Below are 25,316 nucleotides of genomic sequence, written 5' to 3' on the forward strand. Positions count from 1 at the left end.
AGATTACCATAAATGTGGGTTTGTCTTTGGCTCCATTTGATTTTTGTACTTTCACTTTGAAACTTGTACATGGTATTAGGAGTGTATGCCTTACTCTCAATTCCATAGCTAATTCGAAAACTATTAGATAGTGGCATCACTCAAATTCTCTTTTGACGACAAAAGTAGGATTTTCTTAGATCAACCCTTTTGGGGGATTTTTCTAAGGTCCTTAATAGTTTACGCTGAACATCCCTCTTCTCGAATTTTGATGTGTATTTCTATGGTATTTTCACTATTATTCAAGGCCAACACATACTTCCCTAAGGTCCCTTATGGTTTTTACCCTTTTGTCCTATCAAGGTGAAACACTAAAGGCCTTATTCTTTCATAAGAAGGCTTATTCTTATTGTGGCTAATCCTAATGGATTTTGTTAGGTCCTTATACTACTAGTGTAACCCCTTATTGTTATTAGTGCAACTCCCTTATTGTATTATTGTGCCCGTGTAGTCCCCATGTTGTTATTATTGTGCCCCATAGAATCCCAATACTATTATTGTTGTGCCCCTACAATATCATTGTTATATAGGCTCTAATTGTATTGGGACCCCTTATGCTCCTATATATAGAAATGAGGTCTTTTCATTTGTGTCATCCAAGAATTTTTCATTTGTGTAATGTAAAGGAGGTTTCCCCCTCGAAAATCTTGGTTTTGAAGTCGTTGATCTATCTTTCCTTCTATTTTGTGAGCTGGTTGCATAACATTTGGTATCAGAGCTTTGAATTGTAGGGTTTTGCTGCTTCAAACAGGTCATCGTGGACTTTTTGTTTTCTACGAAGTTTCAAAAGTTGAAATTAAAACTCATTTGAGCCGCAATCTTGACAAACCTCGGGTCCGAATTTCAAATTTTGTATCGCTATATTTTCGGAGATATAATCCAAGGAGGGTTTTTGCAGGCTCCCGAATTATATCTCAAACAGGTGATCTAAGGAAAATCGTCATAACTTTCTCTCTGAGCATCAAATTGAAATTTCGTAAAAGTTACAGAAAGAGGACGAACTGTAGGTTTTTTTGTATCATTTCCAGGTACAAAGGTCGAAACAGTGACATGTGGCACGTTGTACAACTTTTCTCTACTAAACCAGTGTATAATCAGGGCATAATGGGAGTTTGGAATAACTCTTTCTTAGAGAATCCAATTTTAATCATATTTGTGGTGTTGGAAAGAGGTTTCAAAGGGCTACCACAAGACAAAATTTCAGACCTTGGAGATCTGAAATTACAAAGATACAACAGATTCAACATCAAGCGCCTACAAAGCAAAAAAAAAGGTGTTTAGTCTTTTTAAAAATTTGCATAAATTTGGTTTCAAAAATTAGCCTTGAATGTCTTTGCATTGGTTTTAATTGGATAACACTACGTGCGGAATGTTTCTTACTATTTTCTTGCACTTGCAAATTTGTTATCTTCCATGAGTGATTTTGTTGTGTGACTATTATTCTAGGCCCCTAAGCACTACATCATAGGCTACCTTATTGCCCAAGGATAATCTCGCATCACAATGCACTTGTGCTAGGGTAGTTTTCTCTTTCTCTAGTGCACCTATTAGGTTACCATAAATGTGGGTTTGTCTTTGGCTCCATCTGATTTTTGTACTTTCACTTTGTTGACACCTAATCATTTGGATTGGGTGAATAAGTGTAACTGATGTAAATAAATAATAATAAATATGAATAGTCACCAGGAGATGAAGTGAACAATCTCTCCCTCATGTATATAATAAAGACCAACCTGAATGAATATGAATGAATGGTTTATGAGGAGTTACTGCCTGGTTTGACATGGTATCAGAGTCAACATCATTTTTGGCTTCTAACTGCCATTGTAACTCCCTTCTACCATTTTTCATAAATCGAAGTATGCCCTTAACATGATAATCAGGGTCTGCGCTTTGCGTGATAATCTAGGTAACGCTTGAGCGAGGAAGCCATAAACGTTGTTGAATACTCCATACGTTGTTGCTCTCTCCACACTAGTATAACAATGCTCCATTTCCAGACTTGCTCCATCTGTTATTTACCATTATTCTCTGCTCCATTGATTGACTTTGTTTTTTTACGCTGCTCCTACAAAACACTCACCAAAAGATGGTTAGGTTTGGGTAACTATATTTAGTGAATAGACACTAATTGACATTCATTCTTTGCCCGCTCGAGAGAAGGAGGCCCTGCTCCCATCACTTTGGGTGAAAGCTTACCAAACGGGTGAAACCCTTCATCTTCCAGACTTGTACAGACATTCTTCTACTTACCAAATTGATGTTTCAATTGTCTCTTAGTCGGAGGTTCTATAAGATACTTACCTGAGTTCTTTTTACTGTCGCACAGAAAAAGGAGAAGTTATATACACCTATAGGGTTTTATCTCCTGGAGCTTTGGCACGCATGACTGAAACCGTATATTCATGCTATGTCTATCATTCAAACCTTAGTTCTCCAGGTTCTAGGTTCCTTACGCTGCTCTCTCCACGCTGATGGCCAACGTTCCATTGATATTCTATATGGATAGAATATAGTTCTGCTCCAGGCACGCATTAGTTCTGCTCTTTGGCTAGCTGGTCTGAAAAAGAAGTACCTGCCTCTTGATTTGCGTCCCCAGAAGAATTGAAGACTGAGAGACAGAAAAAGAAAGAGATGTATTTTCCAATGAAAAAGTATGCAGTCAAGGTGTAAAGCATAGGATTTGAGCTTTCATGCAAGTTATGGTATCTTGGTACTCACGGGATGATATTGCCTATTATATTTCCGTCCAAGTTTTTGGCAAATTCCAATTTGCATCAAAATTCCGATTCGCTTTTGAGCAGTTGATATTGTTTATTTCTCTTGAATTGCAACCATATTGTAATGCAAAAAAATGGTGATATTCTATATGGATAGAATATAGTTTTTCTCTTTGTATATTAAATCAATTTCTTACCTAATCAAGAAGGAAGAATAAGGCTGTATTATTTTGAAGCACATTTTGCCAGCATAAGTATTTTTTTACAGTACACAGATTTTTTTTGCCAGCAGAAGTATTTTTTTATAGTATGCATTCAATCATATCTATTGTGGGAATAGTTCTCACTGGCAAGGAGAACTATCCTGAGTGGTCCCAGATGATAAAACACACCCTCATTTTCAATGAGTTGTGGAAAGGAGTGTGTATTGGAGACGGAGACAAAGAGCCAGAACAACCTACCTCAGACAAAGAGTTCGCCATTTGGGAAAATAAGAACAACAAAGCCTACGCATTAATTGTAGCATCTATAAGTGAAAAGGTGAGTCGCCATATTTCACCATTTTCAACTGCTTTCAAAGCCTTACAAAAGCTGAAAGAACTCTATGACTCACATTCTGCACTTGAAGTTGTTCAACTCATGATTAAACTCTTCACTCTTGAATTACAAAATAATGATCCTCTTGCTCTTGCATCCAAAGTAAAATCTATAATGCATGATATCAAAGTCACTAAAGCTGAATTGGATATTCCTCTTATCGCTTTTCTCAAGGAAATTTATCCTACTTACTCCAATTATCTTGAGTCATTGCAAGTAAATGGAAATCTCAAAGATATTACCTTTGACTCTCTTGTGAAAAAAATTGTTGAAAGAGAGAAATCTTTTGGAAAGAAGACAACCCCTTCTGAAGAGGCTGTGTGCCTTGCTCATAAAGAAAATAATCTTGCCCAAGATTTTTCCAAAGGAAGAGGTGGTCGAAGAGGAAGAGGAAGATATTTCAAAGGCAGGGGGGCAGACACTCTCAAGGAGAAAATTCAAATTTGCACTGCATACACTGCAAAAGAAATGGATCACATGATGCCTCTACATGCAAGTTACCTTGGGACAAAATTGAGCAGCAAAGAAATCAACCCAAAGGTAAAACTAATGACACAGACAAAGGTAAAGCACCTGAATCCGCTCATTATGTTGTGGCACAATGTAATATCGAAGTAAATGAAGACTTATTTAATGCTTCACTTGCTTCTTGGAAAAATGATTGGTTGCTTGATTCAGGAGCAACTTGCCACATGACTCATATAAAAGATTTTTTTGAAGAATTTACTAACAATGTTGATGGAGCAGTATACTTTGCAAACCAATAAAAAATCAAGCCATCAAGGCTTGGCACAATCAGGCTTAAATTGCATGGTCTTCCAGACTTCCTTCTGCAACATGTTCTATATCTCCCACAGCTAAAGAGAAACTTGTTGTCCTTGGTCCACATCCGCCAGCAAAGTCACTCCATTCATATGTTTGATGGCAAGCTTGAGGTGAGAAAAGCATCTGACCACTCACTTGTCATGAGGGGAATAGAAGAAGAAAGGCTTCTCAAGCTGCAAGGTACCTCTGCTCGTGCACAACAATTCTCATTATGAAGAAGGTACACTTCCATCAAGTTTATTATGGCATGCTAGATTTGGACATTTGAACTATGATAGCCTCCACTTGTTGAAGAAAAATGGTGTTTCTAGTTTGCCTACAATTCCTAGGAAACTTAAGCAATGTGATGTTTGCATTCTAGGAAAGCATACCAAACAGTCTTTTCATGATTCACATTCAAGAGCACATAGAAAACTTGAACTCATTCATTCAGATTTATGTGGTCCAATGCCTATTCCTTTTGCAAATGGAAATAAATATATCATGACATTTATTGATGACTACACCAAAATGTGTTGGGTTTATTTATTGAAGAACAAATATGATGTTTTCAAACATTCAAGAACTTTCATAAATGTATTGAAAATGATGCACAATCTCATATTGGCTCTATTTGCACTGATAATGGAAAAGAATACACTTCAAATGAATTTGAAAACTATCTTAGCCAACATGGGATCAAACATCAAACAATTGTGCCTTATAGTCCCCAACAGAACGATGTAGCTGAAAGAATGAATAGGACATTCTTAAATATGGTGTGCTCCATGATGTTTTTCAAAAATGTAAAGTTGATGTTTTGGGTTGATGCAGTTCTATGTGATGTATATATAAAGAATAAATGTCCATCTAATGTTATTAGAAACAAGACTCCATATGAAATGTGGTATGGGAACATTCCTTCAGTAAAGCATCTCAGGGTCTTTGGTTCTACCTATTATGTCATGATACCAAAGGTACATAGAAACAAACTTGGTGCAAGAAGTCGTAAGTGTATCTTCCTGGGGTATTCAAACACCTCCAAAGCATACCATCTCTATGATGAAGTCAATAAAAAGTTTGCTGTATCTAGAGATGTAATCTTTCTTGAATCATCCAAAACTGACAATGTTGTTGAGCGGCAACTTGATCGCTTGGATATATTTGCAAATGCAAAATCATTTCAAGAATTTGATAATCAGATTCCACATCTTGAAGGGTGGATTCCTATACTAGATCAACATGTGGAATCTTCTTCTGAAGAAATCTCTCCCCTGCATGAAACTCCAACAACGGATGATGCTTTAAGTAATGTGATTAATAGAATTTGGAGACTCAATCTTATTCAATCCCAACTCAATCAACGGAGCAGCCTGGACCATCTAAGAAAGGTCCCCCCAAGTCATTGATAAAGACACTTGAAAGTGTTCATCCTGATGAGGTTGGAAAGACGGGAACTAGAAATTCAAACCAGAAAAATGGAGGTGATATAGATGACTCTGATTCACCTGTTGATATGGATGTTTCTTATGATTTTGAATTGAATTTGTCTAAAGATTTCGAACCAACTTCCTCCAAAGAAGCTGCTTTTCATGATGAATGGAAAGAAGCAATGCAAAAGGAGTATGATGCCCTGATAAAGAATGGCACTTGAAAGCTGGTTGATCCTCCATTAGGAACCAAACCAATTAGCTGCAAGTGGGTCTACAAGAACAAGTATAAAGTTGATGGCTCATTTGACAAGCACAAAGCGAGGCTTGTGGCAAAAGGTTTTGCATAGAAGGAAGGGGTCGATTATGAGGATACTTTTACCCCCACAGCAAAATGGGCTACCATTCGGACACTCTTTGCCCTAACAGCTTAGAATGGTTGGAAAGTCCATCAAATGGATGTAAAAACTGCTTTCTTAAATGGAGATCTAAAAGAGAATGTTTTTATGTCCCAACCTGAAGGATTTATTGTGAAATGACATGAACATAAAGTATGCAAACTTGTGAACTCCTTGTATGGCCTCAAACAAGCACCGCGAGCTTGTTATGAAAAACTAACTAAGCATCTTCTGAAACTCAATTTCAAACATTATGTTCTTGATAATGCAACTTTATTTGTCAAGAAAGTTGGCAAAATAGTTGTATATCTTGTGGTATATGTAGATGATCTTTTGATGACAGGGAACAATAAAAGCTATATTGCATCCATAAAGAAGGAATTGAAGAAAGGTTTTGAAATTACTGATTTGGGCTATGTTCATTACTATCTTGGTATTGAAGTAACTCAACATTTGAAGTCCATATTCCTTTCCCAAAAGAAGTACATTGGAGATCTGTTGAACAAGTTTGGCATCATAGAATGCAATCCTCTTACTACTCCAATGGAAAAAAACTTAAAGCTCACATCCATTGAAGGAAAAGAATTTGAAGATGCAACAAAGTATAGACAGCTTGTAGGAAGTCTCAACTACCTAACTACTACCAGACCATACATTTCATTTGCTGTTGGAATCCTCTCTAGGTTTATGCAAAAGCCTTGTGAGGGACATTGGTCTGCTACAAAAAGAGTTTTAAGGTACTTGAAGGGAACTCAAGAATTTGGAATCAAGTATACAAAGGTGGATGACTTCAGCTTGATTGGATGCTCTGGTTCAAACTTTGATGGAGACAAAGAAACTGGGGTATCTACTTCAGGTTATGCTATGATTCTTGGATCAGGAGCTGTCTCCTAGAGATCACGCAAACAATTAGTTCCAACAGATTCCACAACAGAAGCAGAATATGTGGCAGCAGCTGAGGCAACAAAAGAAATTGTGTGGCTCAAGAAAATTCTTGAAGATTTGCAGATAAAACAAGAACAATCGACACCACTCATGATTGACAATACCTCGGCAATAAAGTTGACCAAGAACCCAAAGTTCCATGATCGAACAAAGCACATCAATACTAATTATCATCTGATTCAACATCATGTTGAGGCCAAAACAATCCATCTTTGCCATTGTTCCACTAATGAGCAAATTGCAGACATCTTCACCAAAGCACTTGGAAGAGAAAAGCTTGAACGATTCAAAACGATGCTTAGGCTCACCAACATCCCTTCAGATTAAGGGGGGGAATGTTGACACTTAATCATCAAGATTGGGTGAATAAGTGTTACTGATGTAAATAAATAATAAGAAATATGAATAGTCACCGGCAAATGAAGTGGACAGTCTCTCCCTCATGTATATAATAAAGACCAACCTGAATGAATATGAATGAATGGTTTATTAGGAGTTACTACCTGGTCTGACACACTTTGAAACTTCTACATGGTATTAGGAGTGTATGCCTTACTTTCAATTCCATAGCTAATTCGAAAACTATTAGATAGTGGAATCACTCAAATTCTCTTTTGACGACAAAAGTAGGATTGTCTTGGATCAACCCTTTTGGGAGATTTTTTCTAAGGTCATTAAAAGTTTAAACTGAACATCACTCTTCTCGAATTTCGATGTGTATTTTTATGGTCTTTTCACTATTATTCAAGGCCAACACATATTTACCTAAGGTCCCCTATGGTTTTTACCCTTTTGTCCTATCAAGGTGAAACACTAAGAAGGCTTATTCTTATTGTGGCTAATCCTAATGGATTTTGTTAGGTCCTTATACTACTAGTGTAACCCCTTGTTGTTATTAGTGCAACTCCCTTATTGTATTATTGTGCCCACGCAGTCCCCATGTTGTTATTATTGTGCCCCATAGAAGCCCAATACTGTTATTGTTGTGCCCCTACAATATCATTGTTATGTAGGCTCTGATTGTATTGGGACCCCTTATGCTCCTATATATAGAAATGAGGTCTTTTCATTTGTATCATCCAAGAACTTTTCATTTGTGTAATGTAAAGGAGGTTTCCCCTCGAAAAGGCTGGTTTTGAAGTCGTTGATCTATCTTTCCTTCTATTTTGTGAGCTGGTTGCATAACATCTGGTATCAGAGCTTTGAATTGTAGGGTTTTGTTGCTTCAAACAAGTCATCATTGCATTTTCGTTATAACTTGTTTTCTATGAAGTTTCAAAAGTTGAGATTAAAACTCATTTGAGCCGCAATCCTAACAAACCTCGGGTCTGAATTTCAAATCTTGTCTCACTATATTTTCGGAGATATAATCCAAGGAAGTTAGGGTTTTTGCAGGCTCCCGAATTATATCTAAACAGGTGACCTAAGGAAAATCGTAATAACTTTCTCTTTGAGCATCAAATTGAAATTTCGTAAAAGTTACAGAAAGAAGACGAACTGTAGGTTTTTGTGTATCATTTCTAGATACAAAGGTCAAAACAGTGACATGTGGCACGTCGTACAACTTTTCTCTACTGAACTAGTGTATAATCAGGTCATAATGGGAGATTTAGAATAACTCTTTCTTAGAGAATCCAATCTTGATAAGATTTGTGTTGTTGGAAAGAGGTCTTAGAGGGCTACCACAAGACGAAATTTCAGACCTTGGAGATCTGGGATTACAAAGATACCGCAGATTCAACATCAAGTGCTTACAAAGCAAAAAAAAAGATGTGCAGTCTTTTTAAAAATTTGCATAAATTTGGTTTGAAAAATTAGTTTGAAGTAGTTCAAAGGGTATAGTGAAGCATAATTATCATTAATTGATGCCCCGAAAAAAGAAAATGGAGACACCTAGTAAACAACCTAAAAGCTCTACCATGACTCATGAAGAAGAGGAAGAAATGAAATATGATGTATCAAGATTTAAAAGACCAAGTGCAACAAATTTCAATCTCACAAAAAGTAACAAAAGCTAAGGTGGATGGTTTAAAGAAAGACATGGAAGCTAAGATGGATGGCGTGGAATCTAAGATGGATGGATTAAAAGTAAACATTAAAGGTTTGAACAAAGACATGGAAGGTTTAAAAGGAGGTTTGATAAAGTTGCTTCAAGAAATGCTTCCTAATGGCGAAAAGGTAATAGAGGAAACTCATGATCAGAACAAAAAAACATCAATCATGATTCCATAGAATCTAATGTTTGATTGAAAACCCACCATGTTCCAAAGATCGATATGAGGAAGTTTGATGGCAAGGATCATGTAACATGGATACTACAGATGTAGCAATATTTCAATCTCCATAATGTGCAAAACATCCAAAAAGTACGCATTGCAACTTTATATTTAGAACTCAATCAGTTTGTATGGTATCGGTGGTTTTACTCTCGTAAACAAATTGTCACTTGGTCAATTTTTATGGAGGAAATGATAACACATTATGAGAATACAAAAAACAACACCTTCTTTAGGCAATTGATAAATCTCAAACAAAAGGGTTCAATAATGGAGCACATTGACGAATTTCAAAAATTGAATATAAGGGTAAAAGGTATTATAGAAGAGCATAGAATTGATGTGTTCATAGGGACTTTAAAGGATAACATCCAACATGAGAATCGCTTTTGGGAACCTGATTCATTGGAAAAGGCATTCAAGTTGGCAAGAAAATTTGAAAGCAAAATTATGGTAACAATGAAGCCTACCACTCAACTATAAAGATGTAAGTGTTGTTGCCCCTAGCCTTCCACAACCTACAAGGTTGACACCACAACAACTGGAAGAAAAAAGAGCAAAAGGGTTTTGTTATAGTTGTGATAGCAAATACACTAAAGGTCATAAGTGTGTTGAGAAAAAATGATTTTACATAGATTGTGAAGATAAGGAAGAAAAAGAACAAGAAACATCAAAAGAAAATGATATACACCCAGAACCAACCCTAGAAAAAGAAAAAATGAATACGACCATATCTTGTAATGCAATGGCAAGAATTACCACTCCTCAAACTCTCAAGATAGAAAGACATATCAAGAAAAAAATGTAATAGTGTTGATTGATTCAGGTAGTACCCATAATTTATTCATTGTAAAATAGTCAAGTATTTGAATTGCTTTCTATATCCAACACCAGAGTGTCAAGTGATTGTTGCAAATGTAGGAACCATAAATTGCTCTGGAAAGTGCCATAATATCAAGTTAGCCATGGGAGAATATGTATTGAATAGTTCAATGATTTCCATTCCAATGGGTGGTGTTGATGTTGTACTAGGAGTCCAATGGCTACAATCTTTGGGTACGACAGCTTTTAATTTTCAAGAACTTTTCTTGAATTTTTTTTAGGAAGGAAAATAATTTGAATTAAAGTGTATTGCAAAGAAACCAGAAAGATAATCAACTCTAACAACATGACAAAGCTTCTAAAGGAAGAACAACAAGGCGTAATTGCACAATAATGTTTACTAGAGGTTCCCACATCGAAATCATCTATTTCTCCAGATCTCCAAATGTTTTGGACAATCATTCCAAGGTATTTGAAATCCCCAAAAGCCTCCTACCTATTTGTGATCATGATCATGGTATTCATTTGATTCCAAGAAGTGTTCCCTCAAACATCAGACTTCACAAAAACCTTTATTGTGGCATGATGCCTCACGAAATGGAATTGGTGTTGTTTTAATGCAAGAAGAAAGACCCATTGCTTTTGAAAGTCATCCAATCATAGGAAAGTATTTACACAAAGCTATTTATGAGAAGGAAATGTTGGCAATACTACATGCACTTAAGAAATGGCGACCTTACCTAATGGCAAGACTCTTCAAGGTAAAAACAAATCATGATAGTCTTAAATACTTTTTAGAACAAAAATTATCTTCGGAAAAGTAGCAAAAATGGGTCACAAAGATGTTGGGTTATGACTTTGAAATCATCTATTAAAAAGGAAGCAAAATGTTGTTGCAAATGCACTCTCAAAAAAGGATGAAGATGTGGAAGCATTGTTTTGTGCCATGTCTATTATCCAACTAGATTGGATAAACGAAGCAAGGGATGAATGGAAGAATCAAGAAGAAGCGTGGACACTCATTCAAAAGTTGCAGCAAGATCCCAGTACATCTGATACACTTAGCTGGAAAAATGATTCATTATGGTACAGAGATCACTTATACCTCTCTAAAAATTCCCAACTCAAACAAAAGATTCTTCTGGAATTGCACATCTCTCCCTTAGGAGGGCACTTGGGATTTTTAAAGACTTACCACATAGTTAAGAAAGATTTTTTTGGGATGGCCTTAAATCTTATATTCAAAAGTTTGTGGCAGAATGTTTGGTTTTCCAACAAAATACAGTTAAGACAATTAAGACCTCGGGTCTGTTACAACCTTTATCCATTCCCAGTCAACGTTGGGCAGAGGTTTCAATGGATTTTATCACAGGTTTACCCAAGTCCAAAGGAAAGAGTGTCATCATGGTGGCTCATCTATTTAAAGCCAGTACATTTGCTACTGTATTTATGGAAACAATTCAAAAGCTATATGGAAACCCAAAGATTATTGTGAGCGAAAAAATCCCATTTTCATTGGAAATTTTTGGACATAACTATTTGGTTGTTTGAGTACCCAGTTAGTTCATAGTTCATCTTATCATCCTCAATCTGATGGGCAAACTAAGATAGTGAACAAATGTCTGGAAGGATATCTTCGTTGCTTTGTATCTGATAAACAGAGACAATGGGTCAAATGGTTGTCTCTGGCTAAATGGTGGTATAACACTTCTTTCCATAATGCAACAAAAATGACCCCATTTATGGCACTTTATGGATATCATCCACCATCTATCACATTATCTTTAAAAGAAAATTCTAAGGTTCAAGCAGTGGAAGATCACATCAAGCATCAACAACAAGTTCTCAAACTCTTAAATGATAACCTCACTTTGGCGCAGAATAGAATGAAACAAGCAGCAGATCAACAACGTAGCGAAAGAAGTTTTGATATATGTGACTAAGTATTTCTACGACTACAATCATACAAACAAATGTCTCTCAAGCAAGCTAAGAAGGATAATAAATTATCACCAAAGTATTATGGTCCGTACAAGGTGTTACAAAAGATTGGTACTATGGCATACAAATTAGATCTTCCTACATCTTCCCGAGTGCACCCAGTTTTCCATGTTTCATGCTTAAACAAGGTTAAAGGTGAAAAGATCACAGTTAAAACAATATTGTCAGAACTTGACAAGGAAAAATCATATTGGAACTTGTAGTCACAGAAACAAGAAATCGACAGCTATGAAATCTATCAATCTCAAAGTATCTCATCAAGTGGAAGAACTTACCTCTGAAGATTCCACATGGGAGGATGAGAATTTTATACAGAAGCATCCAAAACTACTCAAGCGTTGAGGACAACACTTTTTGAAGGAGAGGGGCATGTTAGGTCCCTATACTACTAGTGTAATCCCTTATTTTTATTAGTGGAACCTCCTTATTGTGTTATTGTGCCCATGTAGTCCCCATGTTATTATTGTGCCCCATAGAATCCCACTATTGTTATTGTTGTGCCCCTACAATATTATTGTTATGTAGGCTCTGATTGTATTGAAACCCCTTAGACTCCTATATATAGAAAGGAGGTCTTGTCATTTGTATCATCCAAGTGTTAATTTGTGTAATGTAAAGGAGGTTGCCCCCTCGAAGAGGTTGATTTTGAAGTCGTTGATCTGATGTTTCTTCTATTTTGTGTGTTGGTTGCATAACAGATTCAAAGTGGATATTTCCTCAATTGAATGTGGCTAATTATCATACTTGGAAGGATCAAATGGCTATACTTCTTCAAAGCAAAGGTTTATGGATGTATTTGACAAAACCCCTTCCTAGTTGTTTTCGAGGGTGGTGATCTAACACATTTGAAGGAGCTTAAAGCTCAACACTTGTTCAAGAAATAAAGCCTACTTGAGGCTACTTGATGCTCTAACAAATCTATAACTCTTTATTGGTAGTCTATAAAATCACTTTTATGTTGTTTTGGAAGTCGAAGCAATCAAAACTTCCCTAACCAACCATCCATCGTTGAGAAATCCCTCTAATACTCCTTTTGATTAAAGGGTTGCTTAAGAGGTTACCTTTTAAGAAATCATCCAAGCTCAAGATAGATACTCACCATTATCAATTTTGTTGATAACGATACATCCCCTCAATGTTGATATTGTGAATGGCAACAATACTACTCTCACCTCTTTTATTCTTCACGGTGTCATTTTAATGAATTGGATTATAAAAGTCACATCATTCTATTTTGGGGCCAAACATTTAATAACACATTCATCACATTGTTATTATCAATTGTGGTTCTAATTTCATTCATTGCAACACTTACAATCTTATCCATTACATGAAACTACAACCCCTTTTAGAATTATCACATTAGGATTCTTTTTGTCACACTTTAGACATTTGCAATCTCGTGTCGTTACATTTAAGACTATCAAGTGCTAGGCATCTATTTTCTCACTTATGGCCAACTTCTCCACTTTCTTATGGTCTAAATGTTGTGTAAGCATCAAACCTTCATCCTCAACATTTTGTGACAACCCATGTCCAACGTTGTATGTCTACTATGAAGTGAATGCAAATCTCAGTTATTTTTTACACTCTTTGTGATTCATGTAGCCATCCTAACTATTGTGAGCACACCCACTATGAGACTATTATAAAGTAAACATTTCTTTGTCGATCCAGTTGATTCACTATCGAATCTTAACTCAAGTTTTGGCTTATTACAACCTTAAATCATGTCTCTAAGAAACATTTATATCTCTCGGTGTTCAATGTATTCGATATATTTCAAGTGGATGACTGCTTAAATCTTGTCTTTGTTCAAGTGTCATTCATACAAGGCCTTGAGGTTTCTTCAAAAACATTTTTGTGTTTGTCATATTTTCATCTTTAAGCTACAATCACTGATAAATTGAATTCTTTAAATTATTGATTCACACCATACAAGTATTTTACTGAATAGAATGTATTGAATTTAGAAGTATCTAATTCTGTAGAATGTTTTGGCCGTTTAAAGAAATATCAACTTACACACACATACTTTTAATTTCTATTTGAAATTCCAAGATAAGTATCACTTTGATACCTTCTAAATTTTTTGCAAAATATATGCACACAACCTTCAAAACGATGTCAATAACAAAGAACATTACTGATATAAGTCAAATGTACATCAGGTCGAGAACGCACTTATCCTCAAGATTATGAGATGAACTCCGTATAATTGACCATCCACCTAACATTTAAAGGTGCCCAATTGTTAGGTCACTAACATTGTGACCACCAATACTAACATTTATTCAAGCGTTGCCATTACTTCACAACATTAGCATAAGTGCACCTCACCAGGTGTTTCAATGGTCAATAAATAACAAATGGCTCCATAAACTAATTAATTTGACTACACCCGTAAACAAAATTCTTCATGATTGACATGAGAAATATGGGTTGAAATGCAAAACATGTAAGAGAGACATTACGAAACACTCACCTGCGATCGCTTATGTGACAATGACATGGGAAAATAGTCGTAACCCCACAAAATCACCACTTTTTCAACTGTATATATATATGAAATAACATTTGCGCCCACTAATCCATTTATTCTGACTACATGCACATATAAAAAAAATCATGATTGACACGAGAGATGGGTTAAAATTCAAATCATGTAAGATATAAGGGAAACATATTATCCAACATTCATCTGCAATGGCTTATGTGACGATAACACACCGGATAAATAGTCGAGTGAATAACTCAAAATAGGACTATTTTTACATTGAATGTTCTGAGCCTTCGGCACAGCTTTACAATGATATTGGCACTAAATAATTTTCAATTATAATTTACTCTGGCAAACAAACTAACATGGAGAGTATGCTGGAGATTTCTGCTGTAAAAATGAAAAGAAAAGCAAACCCCAAAGTCAAAAAAGCCAGGGTTTCAATCAGATTAGATGCTTTGATAATCTTATATTTATTGAAAAACATGCAAAGCAAATAAAATGGAGCTTGAGTTGTTTTATATATCTGAAACCACCCTGCCTCTCAGATTTCCTACGCAACAGTAGAGAATGCCTTTTCCAAACTTAATGTCATCTGAACATCTTTCGTTGTTTGTATTTTGATGGACATGGATTTAGAATAATCCATGTCCAGGAGAAAGGCAGAATTCGCTAATTAATAAGAGGCATCAATAGAGATTTCTCAATCTGCCTTTGAAGCACAGTGGTCTCACATAAATGGGGAACATTTTTATTTTTTATGAAAATTGAAAAGCTACCTTTCAAAATTGTCAAAATTTTCATGACCAAAATAGCCACAAAACTCTATGCCCTCCGATCAACAGGGGATCCAAAGACAAAACAACACATATAACTGAATTGTAGCTTGATAACAGGCTGCAACTCATAAGGTATCTCATACGAGAAGTCTGTTGGCTTCCATGAAGTTTGTGGACAAGGCATCCAAAAACTTACCTGCACAATCAAGTTACAGATATAACTCTAAAAACAGGCTTCCACAAGAATTTAGTATACGATCTACTGAATATGTTGCCTACCTCCGATGTCATAATCAAAGACTCGATGATCAGCTGATAATGATAAGTTCATCTGTGTCACAGAGTGTGCCTTTCCTTGCCCTGCATATAGTAGTGTAGCTTAGACCACCGCATGTTTGCTTCAAGTTGGAAACAAACAAGATATGACCTATGCCTAAACAAACGACATACCACTTGAGTCTTCTTCCCATTTGACCACTTTGTTGCCTCTACCTACAGCCAGGATGCAGGCCTGCAAAACAGTAAAATTTCTCAATATGAATGCTAAACCTAACAAAAGGATTCCTAAGAATAATATCTATGCAAAAGCATTGCTAATCAAACTTTTCTGACACTTTATCTTCCTCGAGGATAAATTGACAATCTACTTTAATATATACAAATAAACCTGATGAGTAATGAAAATATGTTTTTTCCCAAGGAAAACATCGTGGGGAAACCAAAGGGATGCTTCCCCACATTCAAGGATGGCATCCATAGTAAACTTGTTGGCATAGACGGGTGCACCTAAATCAAGGGGGTTCAAACAGCTCACCTGCTCACATGGAACTCGCCAAATGTCCAGTGACATTGGTGTTAAAGAGTCGAGCTATCCCGTTGGACTAACTAATGAAAATAAGAACATATGCCAGGCCATATAATTTATAGAGCACATTCGGTACAAAACATTACCCTTAGTTTCCAGTATTATTAAATTTGGTGCTCATTACTGGAGTTCCAGGTTGCACTTTCAGGATATAGTAACTAAATACAAGACAGTGAAAACAGAGGAAGGATAAAGTTTACGCATTCGAGAACTTTAGTACTGAAAACTATGGTGGCAAGCTATAAAAACAATGCTAGAACTGTATTGGAATGATAAATTGTTACAAGTAATCCTCAGCTCAGCACTGGAAGATATACTACATCCTTGCACAAAAGGTAGGAAACAGAGGTAGCTGCCTTGTATGGGCTGTGTAAGAAAATCAACATAAAGACAGCAGCAGTATTATGTTATCCTATGCAACTTGTAAGACAGCCTCATCCAGAGGAGAAAAAATGTTCTGAAGAAGGAGAAGCCATATAAAAGACCATATGGTGAGATTGTCCCACATCATGGCAGGCTTCAGCAGCCAGCCACCTTGCGTCATACCTGAGCCACAGTACAATAAATCTGGGGGAGTAATGTAAACACAAGGTAGTTTGTATATAGAGAATCCAGGGTGCATTTCTCCCATCATCCAAAGCTTCTCTTTCCTCGTTACTGTGCACTTCCTACTCATAATTGCATGACTTCACTGATAAATATGATAACCAAAGTATCATAGTTTGGGCTACTTGACACATTTCCATTCAAATTTCCATCTCATACTCTATATGCACCTACACTTTTGGTCTCAAATAATACAATCACACCTACTACAGAAATAACCATCACTGTCGAAGAAGATTCCAGCTGAATTACTAATAAGGAAGCACCTACATTATAAAAATAACATAATTTTAAGGTATGCATGTAACTATGTTCTTCAGAACTAATAACTGCCTTGTACTCTCGTTAGTCACAAGCTTTTATTAAAATGCATCATCATGAGCCCTGGTTCTGGCCTCAGAATTAGTGACTGTAATCTTGTACTAGTTTGCTTTGCTTCTATAGGCTTGCAACAGACCTAGCCACTTGGTCACCCTAGGATGCTTGCAACCAGATTACGTCTTCACATGAGACCCAACCCTAAGTTTCCAGGTATAGTTAGAAGCACTGAATCCAGGTTCACACTTTAAACTACGATTTTCCAAGTTTTGGATTGGCCTCCAAACAAGCCAATTCAGAATGTGCCGCTTCAAACTTGTGTTAGCCAAGTTTGACTCAGTCAACACAACTCAAACTTGAGATTTTGGAACAGATCGTGATTTCAAATCATGAGACAAAGTTGGATCAGGCCAGTTAGTCTATAAAAGCATATTTTTGTAGGTTCTCTTCATTTTTTTCCGACTGTTTGAGCTACTTTCTTTCTTCCAGTTGCAGAGCCAGAGAAGGATGAAGCAATTCATCCAAGGCCATTCACCAACTACTGGAAATGTAGAGCATCAAAAACAGTGTGTATTTTCAGGGTTCTACTCAGAAAGCATCTGTTACAAGCCTGTTTTAGCTTCCTTTTCACCCTTGGAGGTACCCCAACAGACTGCTTTGATCATTTACTGATTACTGTTTATTATTTAGGGCTTATAGGAACATCTCATACGAAATTTTTAGGGTATTTTTTTGGTTTTCTGTTTTGCTCTTTTATCTTTGCGGGGATTTAAACAGGCTATAGTCTACTAGTGAGTCATTAACAGCCTTCACTATAACCTGCAAGTAAAGTTTAAAACATTAAACTCTAAACAGGAGGCTGCAAGTAAACCCTAGGGCCCTGTTACCCCTAGGAGAAAATTATTCTCCTATTGTTTCAGCTTGCCAGCCAGCAACCCCATCATGATCCACAAATAGCCAGCTTCAAATGCCTTTGATGATTGATCCACTCTCCGGCGGGTTTGGAGGAAATTTATGGGACCCAAGTGGGATTGCTTACCGTATTTCATCATCAAGATCAGTTCCACACAGTTTGCTCTTGGTTCTGTTGCATTCCAGCAAATCCCATAAAATGGAGTTATTAAAAGACATATTTTAATTATTTATGCTTAAAGTGCTATTTGGGGCGGATTATTCGGATAAACACCTTAGCGTAATAGCTCGTTGGAATAAGTGCGAAAAGATCTACAGGGCAAGATGATGAAAAAGGGCAGCTGTGATTATGGAGGCGAATTAAGCATTTTTCAGGATTAAAAATGGCTTTAATTAGTTAATAAAAGTCACTTCATTAGATAAAGAAAGGAAAAGTGTTTTTATTATTTTATTGGAGAGAAAAGGTTAAAAGGGTGGCAAAAGAGTCCAGTGAGTTATAAAAAAGGGAAAATGAGAGCCTCTCTCCTCATTCTTGCATTTGCTCACTTGAGAAAAATAATTTTGGAGAACTTTTGAGGAAGAGTCTTAAATTTTTGGAAACCCTCATTGTTGGTTGCTAGTTTCGGTATTGAAACCATAGACCCTAGCTAGTTTGGGTGTGAGATCACTCACATTCCATCATTGAGCTTTAGTGGAGAAGAAGATTTGGGCGAAATGTTGAAAATTGGCGGGCTACTAGACAATTCTATTGACTCATATACATTAGTAACATGCCCAAGAAGGGTTCTTCATACATGACATTGACTCTATATGACTTTTATGACAAATCCTAAAGGCTCTCAATGGGAGCCATCTAAAAATAAAATCTCTTGCTCATGAAACCCATGAAGCAAGCATTAAATCATTTTATTTTTCTTCTTTACATCAATTACATAAAAATCATAATTACACATCATTATGAAGACCGGACCTAGTTACACTTTTCAACACTCCTTATCCAAATTTGATGTTCTTTAGGTTGACTTTGGTCCTCTCGAAAAGGGGAATTTAATGTAATAATTATCTTCATCAAATGAATTGTCCAAAGTGGAATTTGGGCCTAGTTCTCAATTTTAACACTCCCTCTCAACTAGGGATAATTCCACTTTCCAATCCATCCATCATCATGTCATCCTGTCATCATATACCATCTCTGCATCTCGACTCAACTCTGCTGAACATTGATATAGATAATGAAGAAGAATTGATCAAGTGAGTCACAAGACCTTGCCACTCTCCACTAACAAAAGTCAGTCCACATAACTAGGGGTCGAACCCCAATCGAACTTGATCCCAAGTGATCAAGTTGTTTGAACATCATGCATCCTAGACATAGGGAGTACGACAGTACACGATGCATCCATCGGTAGTGCTATGGTCCCTATCCACTTTTCCCAGCTCATTGGCTAGATGAGAGGTAATTCCCATGTGTCTTGGACTACATGGGTAGGATGATGCAGGAACACCAGCGAGGAAAGAATATATCACATCCTACTCAAAACCACACGTAGGAAAAGGATAAACCACATCCTACAAACATATCACAACCAAACGTAGGGAAAGGATAAACGACATCCTAAAAATACATGTCACAACCACACGTAATGAAAGGATAAACCACATCCTACAAACACATGCCAACCACACGTAAGGAGAGGATAAACCACATCCTACAAACACGCTAACCATCAATCGTAGGAAGGATCCTACACGTGGGGAAAGGATGAACCACATCCCACTGACATGTCAACCATCAATCGTAGGAAATGAGCATCCTACATGTGGGGAAAGGATGAACCACGCCCCACCGACATGTCAACAGATGCCTATATGCATCTCTCACTGGGGTATCTGCAGGAGAAGGTGAACCACTCATCCTGCTCATATGCCATAGGGGAAGGTGAACCACTCATCCTCTACATGTGTCATCAATAGTAGGGGAAGGTGAACCACTCATCCTACACACATGTCAACCACCATAGGGGAAGGTGAACCACTCACCCTATGTGTCATTTATCATCATGAAGTATCACAGGGGAAGGTGAACCACTCACCCTATGTGTCATTTATCATCATGAAGTAACATAGGGGAAGGTGAACCACTCACCCTATACCTAGCGTACCTATAGGGGAAGGTGAACCACTCACCCTATGGTTGCTCATAGCATCAAGAAGTACCCCCAAGCTTCTAGGAGCTCCCAGAGCTCAATGTTCAACTGAGACCCTCTTAATACGGTCTATTCATGACTTTCAGCTCTTTCTGAAGGAAGATAAACTTGACTTTAAAATTCAACTTCCTCTTATGTAGGGCATACATCATCAATAAACATCATAGCTCCCTCTAAAGTCTTGCTTTAGGTGGATTATGGTCTAAGTTGCAGGAAACGCAGGTACAGGGTCCGTTTCCGTACGGAAACGAAACGGAAACGCGTTTCCGCGTACCGAACGGCCTGGAAACGCGTTTCCGGCCGTACGGCCACGTTTCCCGAAACGGAAACTTGGCCGTACGGCCGGAAACGCGTTTCCAAGCCGTACGTGCCACGTTTCCCCAAAAAAACACTTGTTTTTTAATTTTTATTTTTTTTTAAATTTGTTTTTAATTTTTTTTAAGGTTTCCAGGTAGTAAATGTGATGTAAATTTAATCTTAATGTTTAAATGTTTATGTAAGTAAATGTATCATTCATGCTTTATGATTGCACATATATATAATAATAATTTTTAAATATTTTTAATATATATATATATCTATATATATATAGATATATATATATATATATATATATATATATATATATATATATATATATATTATTATATATATTCGCGTTTCCCCGTTTCCAAAATTTGGGGAGGTCGCGTTTCGTTTCGCTTCCGCGTTTCCCCGTTTCGTGCAACTTAGATTATGGTACTTCTTAAAAAAATCTTCACATGAGATTATTTCAACACAACTGTATGATCCTTCAACACAAGATAACAGCTACTAGCGTATCAATTTACCCAATCCATGATGAGGAAGGGTCTTTCTGGCATCCACACCTATAGGACCTGACTTAATGCATCCAAGATGCCAAAATCAAGATCTTCTGCTCATCACACTTTCTTCTTTGCTTTCATGTTGATAGGGATCGATACAAAGAACTCTTCCAAAGTGCCATGTTGAGAAATCTAGGGCATGAATAGTTAAAAGATTTCTCTGCTTGATAATTGCTTGTGATATACTTTTACTTCTTAGCTTATAGTCTTCTCTTCGGTATATTATTGTAATGTTCTTTTCATCAAGACAATTACCAATATACACAATAGAAGACACGTGACACTATGTAGGCTAGTCATCCAGGGCCAAAACCTCTCACCTCTTGAGAGGAAAACCTGATCAAAATTCTTCTTATAGATCTTCAATTGATGAATACCAAGACCATGACAAAAACCCTTGACTCTAGTATCCTCCCAAGAACCTTGTCACTAACCTTGATGTTCTACCTCTTCTCTGCCTTGACTTCCTTCTAGATCTCGAACTGCTCTCCTCGACTTCTAGAGAAACTCGGTCTCTATCCTTCACAATGCTTCTTCTTGGCTTCCTCTAGAGAATCTCGGTCTCTAGACTTCACACTGCTCTTCTTGGCTATCTCTATAGAATCTCGGTCTCTAGATTAGAAACCCTAGTCTCTATATTGCTTCTCTTCAGCCTCCTATGCAACAATAAGTTCTCCTTCGATCTTCTCCTAATGCATTTGGTCCTTCTTCTTTTGTACCCAAAACGAGAACACTAGAAGAGTACCTCCTTCGATGGCCCCAGAAGAAACCTTCCTTCGCTATACCCAGAAGAATCTCTCCTTCGCTATACCTAGAAGAATCCTTTCTTCGCTATCCCCAGAAGAAACCTTCCTTCGCTATATCTTCTTCACACTTCTATTGTTGGGCTCTTCTTTGCACTTCTTGATCGGATGCTTGTCAAGTTGCTTGCCTCTAAGTGAGGCCAAGTGTGGCTACTTATACACATCTTCTCATGTCCCTTAAGCCAACATGATCTCAAGTAGGTAGGCTGACTTCTTCTAGCAAGTTCTTCCATCGTTGTAGGCTGACTTGAAGAGGATAAGTGACAAGGTCTTGAAGGATTCTTTACATAGAAAAGTTTGACCTTTTACAAAGTGTAACATGACTTCATTACATGATAATGACCCTACCTTTTTATGACTAGATGACAAATAATTCCTAAAGACTCTCAATGGGAGTCTTGACTCGAAAACAAAATCTCTTGCTCATGAAACCCATGAAGCAAGTCAATACAATAATTTTATTTTTCTTCTTTACATCTCATTACATAAAATTATAATTACATGTCATTATGAAAATCGAAGCTAGTTACACTTTTCAACATGCCATGCACTTCTTCTCCTAGCTGATCTGAAAGCTTCAAGTGTGCTACGCCCCTTATCAAAGTCAAGGGTGCTGCAATTTCTTATACTGTCAGATCCCTTCATAGTAGATGATCTTCAAAAGATAGGTTATCCAAAGATTACATTTGTCTTGTTCACAACTTGGTTTGTGAGCAAGACTATAACACTGTCATCAATATATCATCATGGCTACTGGACTTGTAATGATATCATACATGATGTTGGACTGAAGAGACAACATAAATGATGTTGAGTTGCATATGCTGAGATGTTATACCTAGGGCAGTGCCACAAATAGTAGAATTGATGCCGCATATAACCAAGAATCTTCACTGCACAGAGCTCTATCCTTGATAGCTATAGGTCTTCATACTTTCAGGAAGACCATTCCTTTAGAGAAATTCAAGATCTTATCCTAGACACTTGTCTTCAGCAGATTCTGTGCTTTGCTACTGAAGTTTCCTGTGACTGTATTAAAGCTTACAAATTTTCTTCTCAAAACAGAAGGAGAATTCATTCTGTTACTAGAGTCAGATGCTTTCACTTCTTGATGCCAGTATAGCTACTGTAAGACAGAAAATCTCCACAAGTTGGCTCAACTGATATTGAGTTGATTATGTCAATGTGCAAGTCATTGGTCTCATACAGAAATGTATATTGACATCATTTCTCTCAGTGGAATGTACCAGTACAGATTCATTAATGCTTTTGCGCTACTGTCCAAAACTAAAGAACAGGGTGATGAGCTTTTACTAATAATCCATTGTCCTAGGTCTCTTTTACGCATAGGAGACTAGACTCTTTTTTCTTTATGAATGCAATTTGGCTAGTAACAGTAGGAAAGCTATGCTTCTTCCTTTATTTGTACGATGAAGATTTTGAAGAGGAGCTGGAAGTTCAACAGAGAGATAAATGTCCAAGGCCATGACTTGATCCCAACTTTGATCAGAATTTCCATATGACTTGCCAAAATACCATAACGACTTTTGGACTACAAGGATGCCACATACCAATACTTTTTTTATTGCTGACTGTATGCATGAATATATATATGTGTGTGTGTGTGTGTGTTGATGCAAAAATAGATCTTACTGCAAATATGATGCCATCTCAATAGTACCTACCTCATGCAAAAATCATACCTCATGTGTTGAAGTACAGATGTAATTAGAAATGCTTGAGGATGATGTCCTTTGATGTTTGATCTGTCTTGGTGAAGATGATGTGCCTCTAATATTGCTTCAGATGATTTGCCTTCACTTTAAGAACTGATACTTCTGCCTAAATTGTTGAAGATGGATCCTTGACCTTAAAGACCTCTTACCCTTATTCAATCAGAGACTTATATAGATGCCTGAGCAGTCAACTGATGTACAAGGTTGACTTCACACATGAAGAAACCACAGATGCCCAACAGATACCATTAAACCATCATTCATTAAAATTGTTCAAGCCAAAACAACAATTGCTCTAGTCAACCATTAAGCTCAAGAACTGTTCCTTGCAAACAGTATCTCAGAGATCTCATAATTATGCTTTAGAATGGGCAAAAGTATGTCCATAAACGTGTCTCGGTTTAGTATACTGAGCATCTAATTAGGACATCACCAATCAACCTTAAATTCTTGGATTAGCCTCAAGGAATAAGCTCCAGACACGTGCTTCAGCCACAGATCAGTCAACCAACAAATATCTAATTCTTTGAAGTGACTGTTTCCAAAACCCTGCTACTTCAAATTAATGTAATAATTAAGCTTGAAGCCCTTACTGCTACGAGGATGATAGAATGATGAAAATCTATTGTGTAGCAAATGATGCACTTTGTCCTTACTGTAGGCAATGGTGTAATTACTTCAATACAATTCATCTAGGACTGCACGAGTTGGCTTAATCTGAGTTAAGGGTATATATGTACTCAGGCTAGGATGGACAGTCTTTTCAATGTGGCTTCCACCATGGAAAAATTTTGAATGACTAACTAGCGCGTTTGGCTTAGATTGTTCAGCCAAGTCGGCTTTACTTCCCTCAAATATAAATATATATATACACGGTTAGAAACAGAGAGATAGTTCTACTGTCACGGACTCTTTGATTAGGATTTCAACTTAGTCATAGTGATCATGGCTTGAGATCATACCCAGAATTTGATTTAATGCCACAAGGAGCTCGGTTCATGAAGCCTTAAACTGAGGGGATCTTCTTTTAGAGATTGCTTTTACTCTTGCTTGGGCTTGTCCTCTCCATAGCTCTGATACCATGTTAATCTTTAGGATAACATGTTCTTTGCTTAGGACAGTTGTTTCAATTCTCATATTAGCCCAATTATTAAACCATTAGCAATCACGTGAAACATTATCATATTGACAGTAACTGAAAAAAGAACATGTACAATAAATAACGAAGACAAGCCAAGACAAGAGGACACAATAATATGGCTCAAGCCAGGGAAAAACCCCAAGATGGAGGAAACCCTTGATCAAATCTTCTTATTATTAATATCGAATGTTCAGCAGAGAGAGAGTACAATAACTTAAAGTCAAAATGACTTGCCAATTTGAAGATCCAACCTTAGACAAGAAGATGGCTCAAAAGGCTGCAATTCCAGCACTTTGTCAACAGTAGTTACCCATGGTCTGGTTAGGGCTTCTTACAATATACTGTTGTCTTACTCAACTGTTCCAAAGCACCTTCTTTTAAGTGCGGCTTACCCTGGCACACAAGGAGTTGTCCTTCGTTGGTCTTTAGGGTTGATCTGGGCTAGTTTCAGCCCTCAAGCTTACCTCAAAACCCTCCTGATGTCTGCGACTTATCTGAGCAGTCTTGTGACCTCAGAACAAGCTTCTTTAGGCTTGCGGCTTATCTGAAAC

General features: G+C 37.0%; 1 protein-coding gene across 1 annotated transcript in view; it reads right to left on the bottom strand.

Moving 5' to 3' along the window:
- Nucleotides 1-15,022: 15,022 nt before the first annotated feature.
- Nucleotides 15,023-25,316, bottom strand: part of LTA3 (Dihydrolipoamide acetyltransferase, long form protein) — a 240,140-nt gene continuing 229,846 nt past the window's right edge. Inside the window, exons 15-17 of the mRNA XM_089402121.1 lie at nt 15,762-15,822; nt 15,591-15,671; nt 15,023-15,507 (exon numbers count right to left, since the gene is read on the bottom strand). Coding sequence (XP_089258247.1) covers nt 15,449-15,507; nt 15,591-15,671; nt 15,762-15,822 — 201 coding nt within the window. The 3' untranslated portion in view covers nt 15,023-15,448. The remainder of the gene's footprint in view (nt 15,508-15,590; nt 15,672-15,761; nt 15,823-25,316) is intronic.

The sequence above is a fragment of the Pinus tabuliformis genome, chromosome 2_1, assembly GCF_031772625.1.
Source record: "Pinus tabuliformis cultivar Carrire ecotype Pingquan chromosome 2_1, CPIR1, whole genome shotgun sequence".
Lineage (NCBI taxonomy): Eukaryota > Viridiplantae > Streptophyta > Pinopsida > Pinales > Pinaceae > Pinus > Pinus tabuliformis.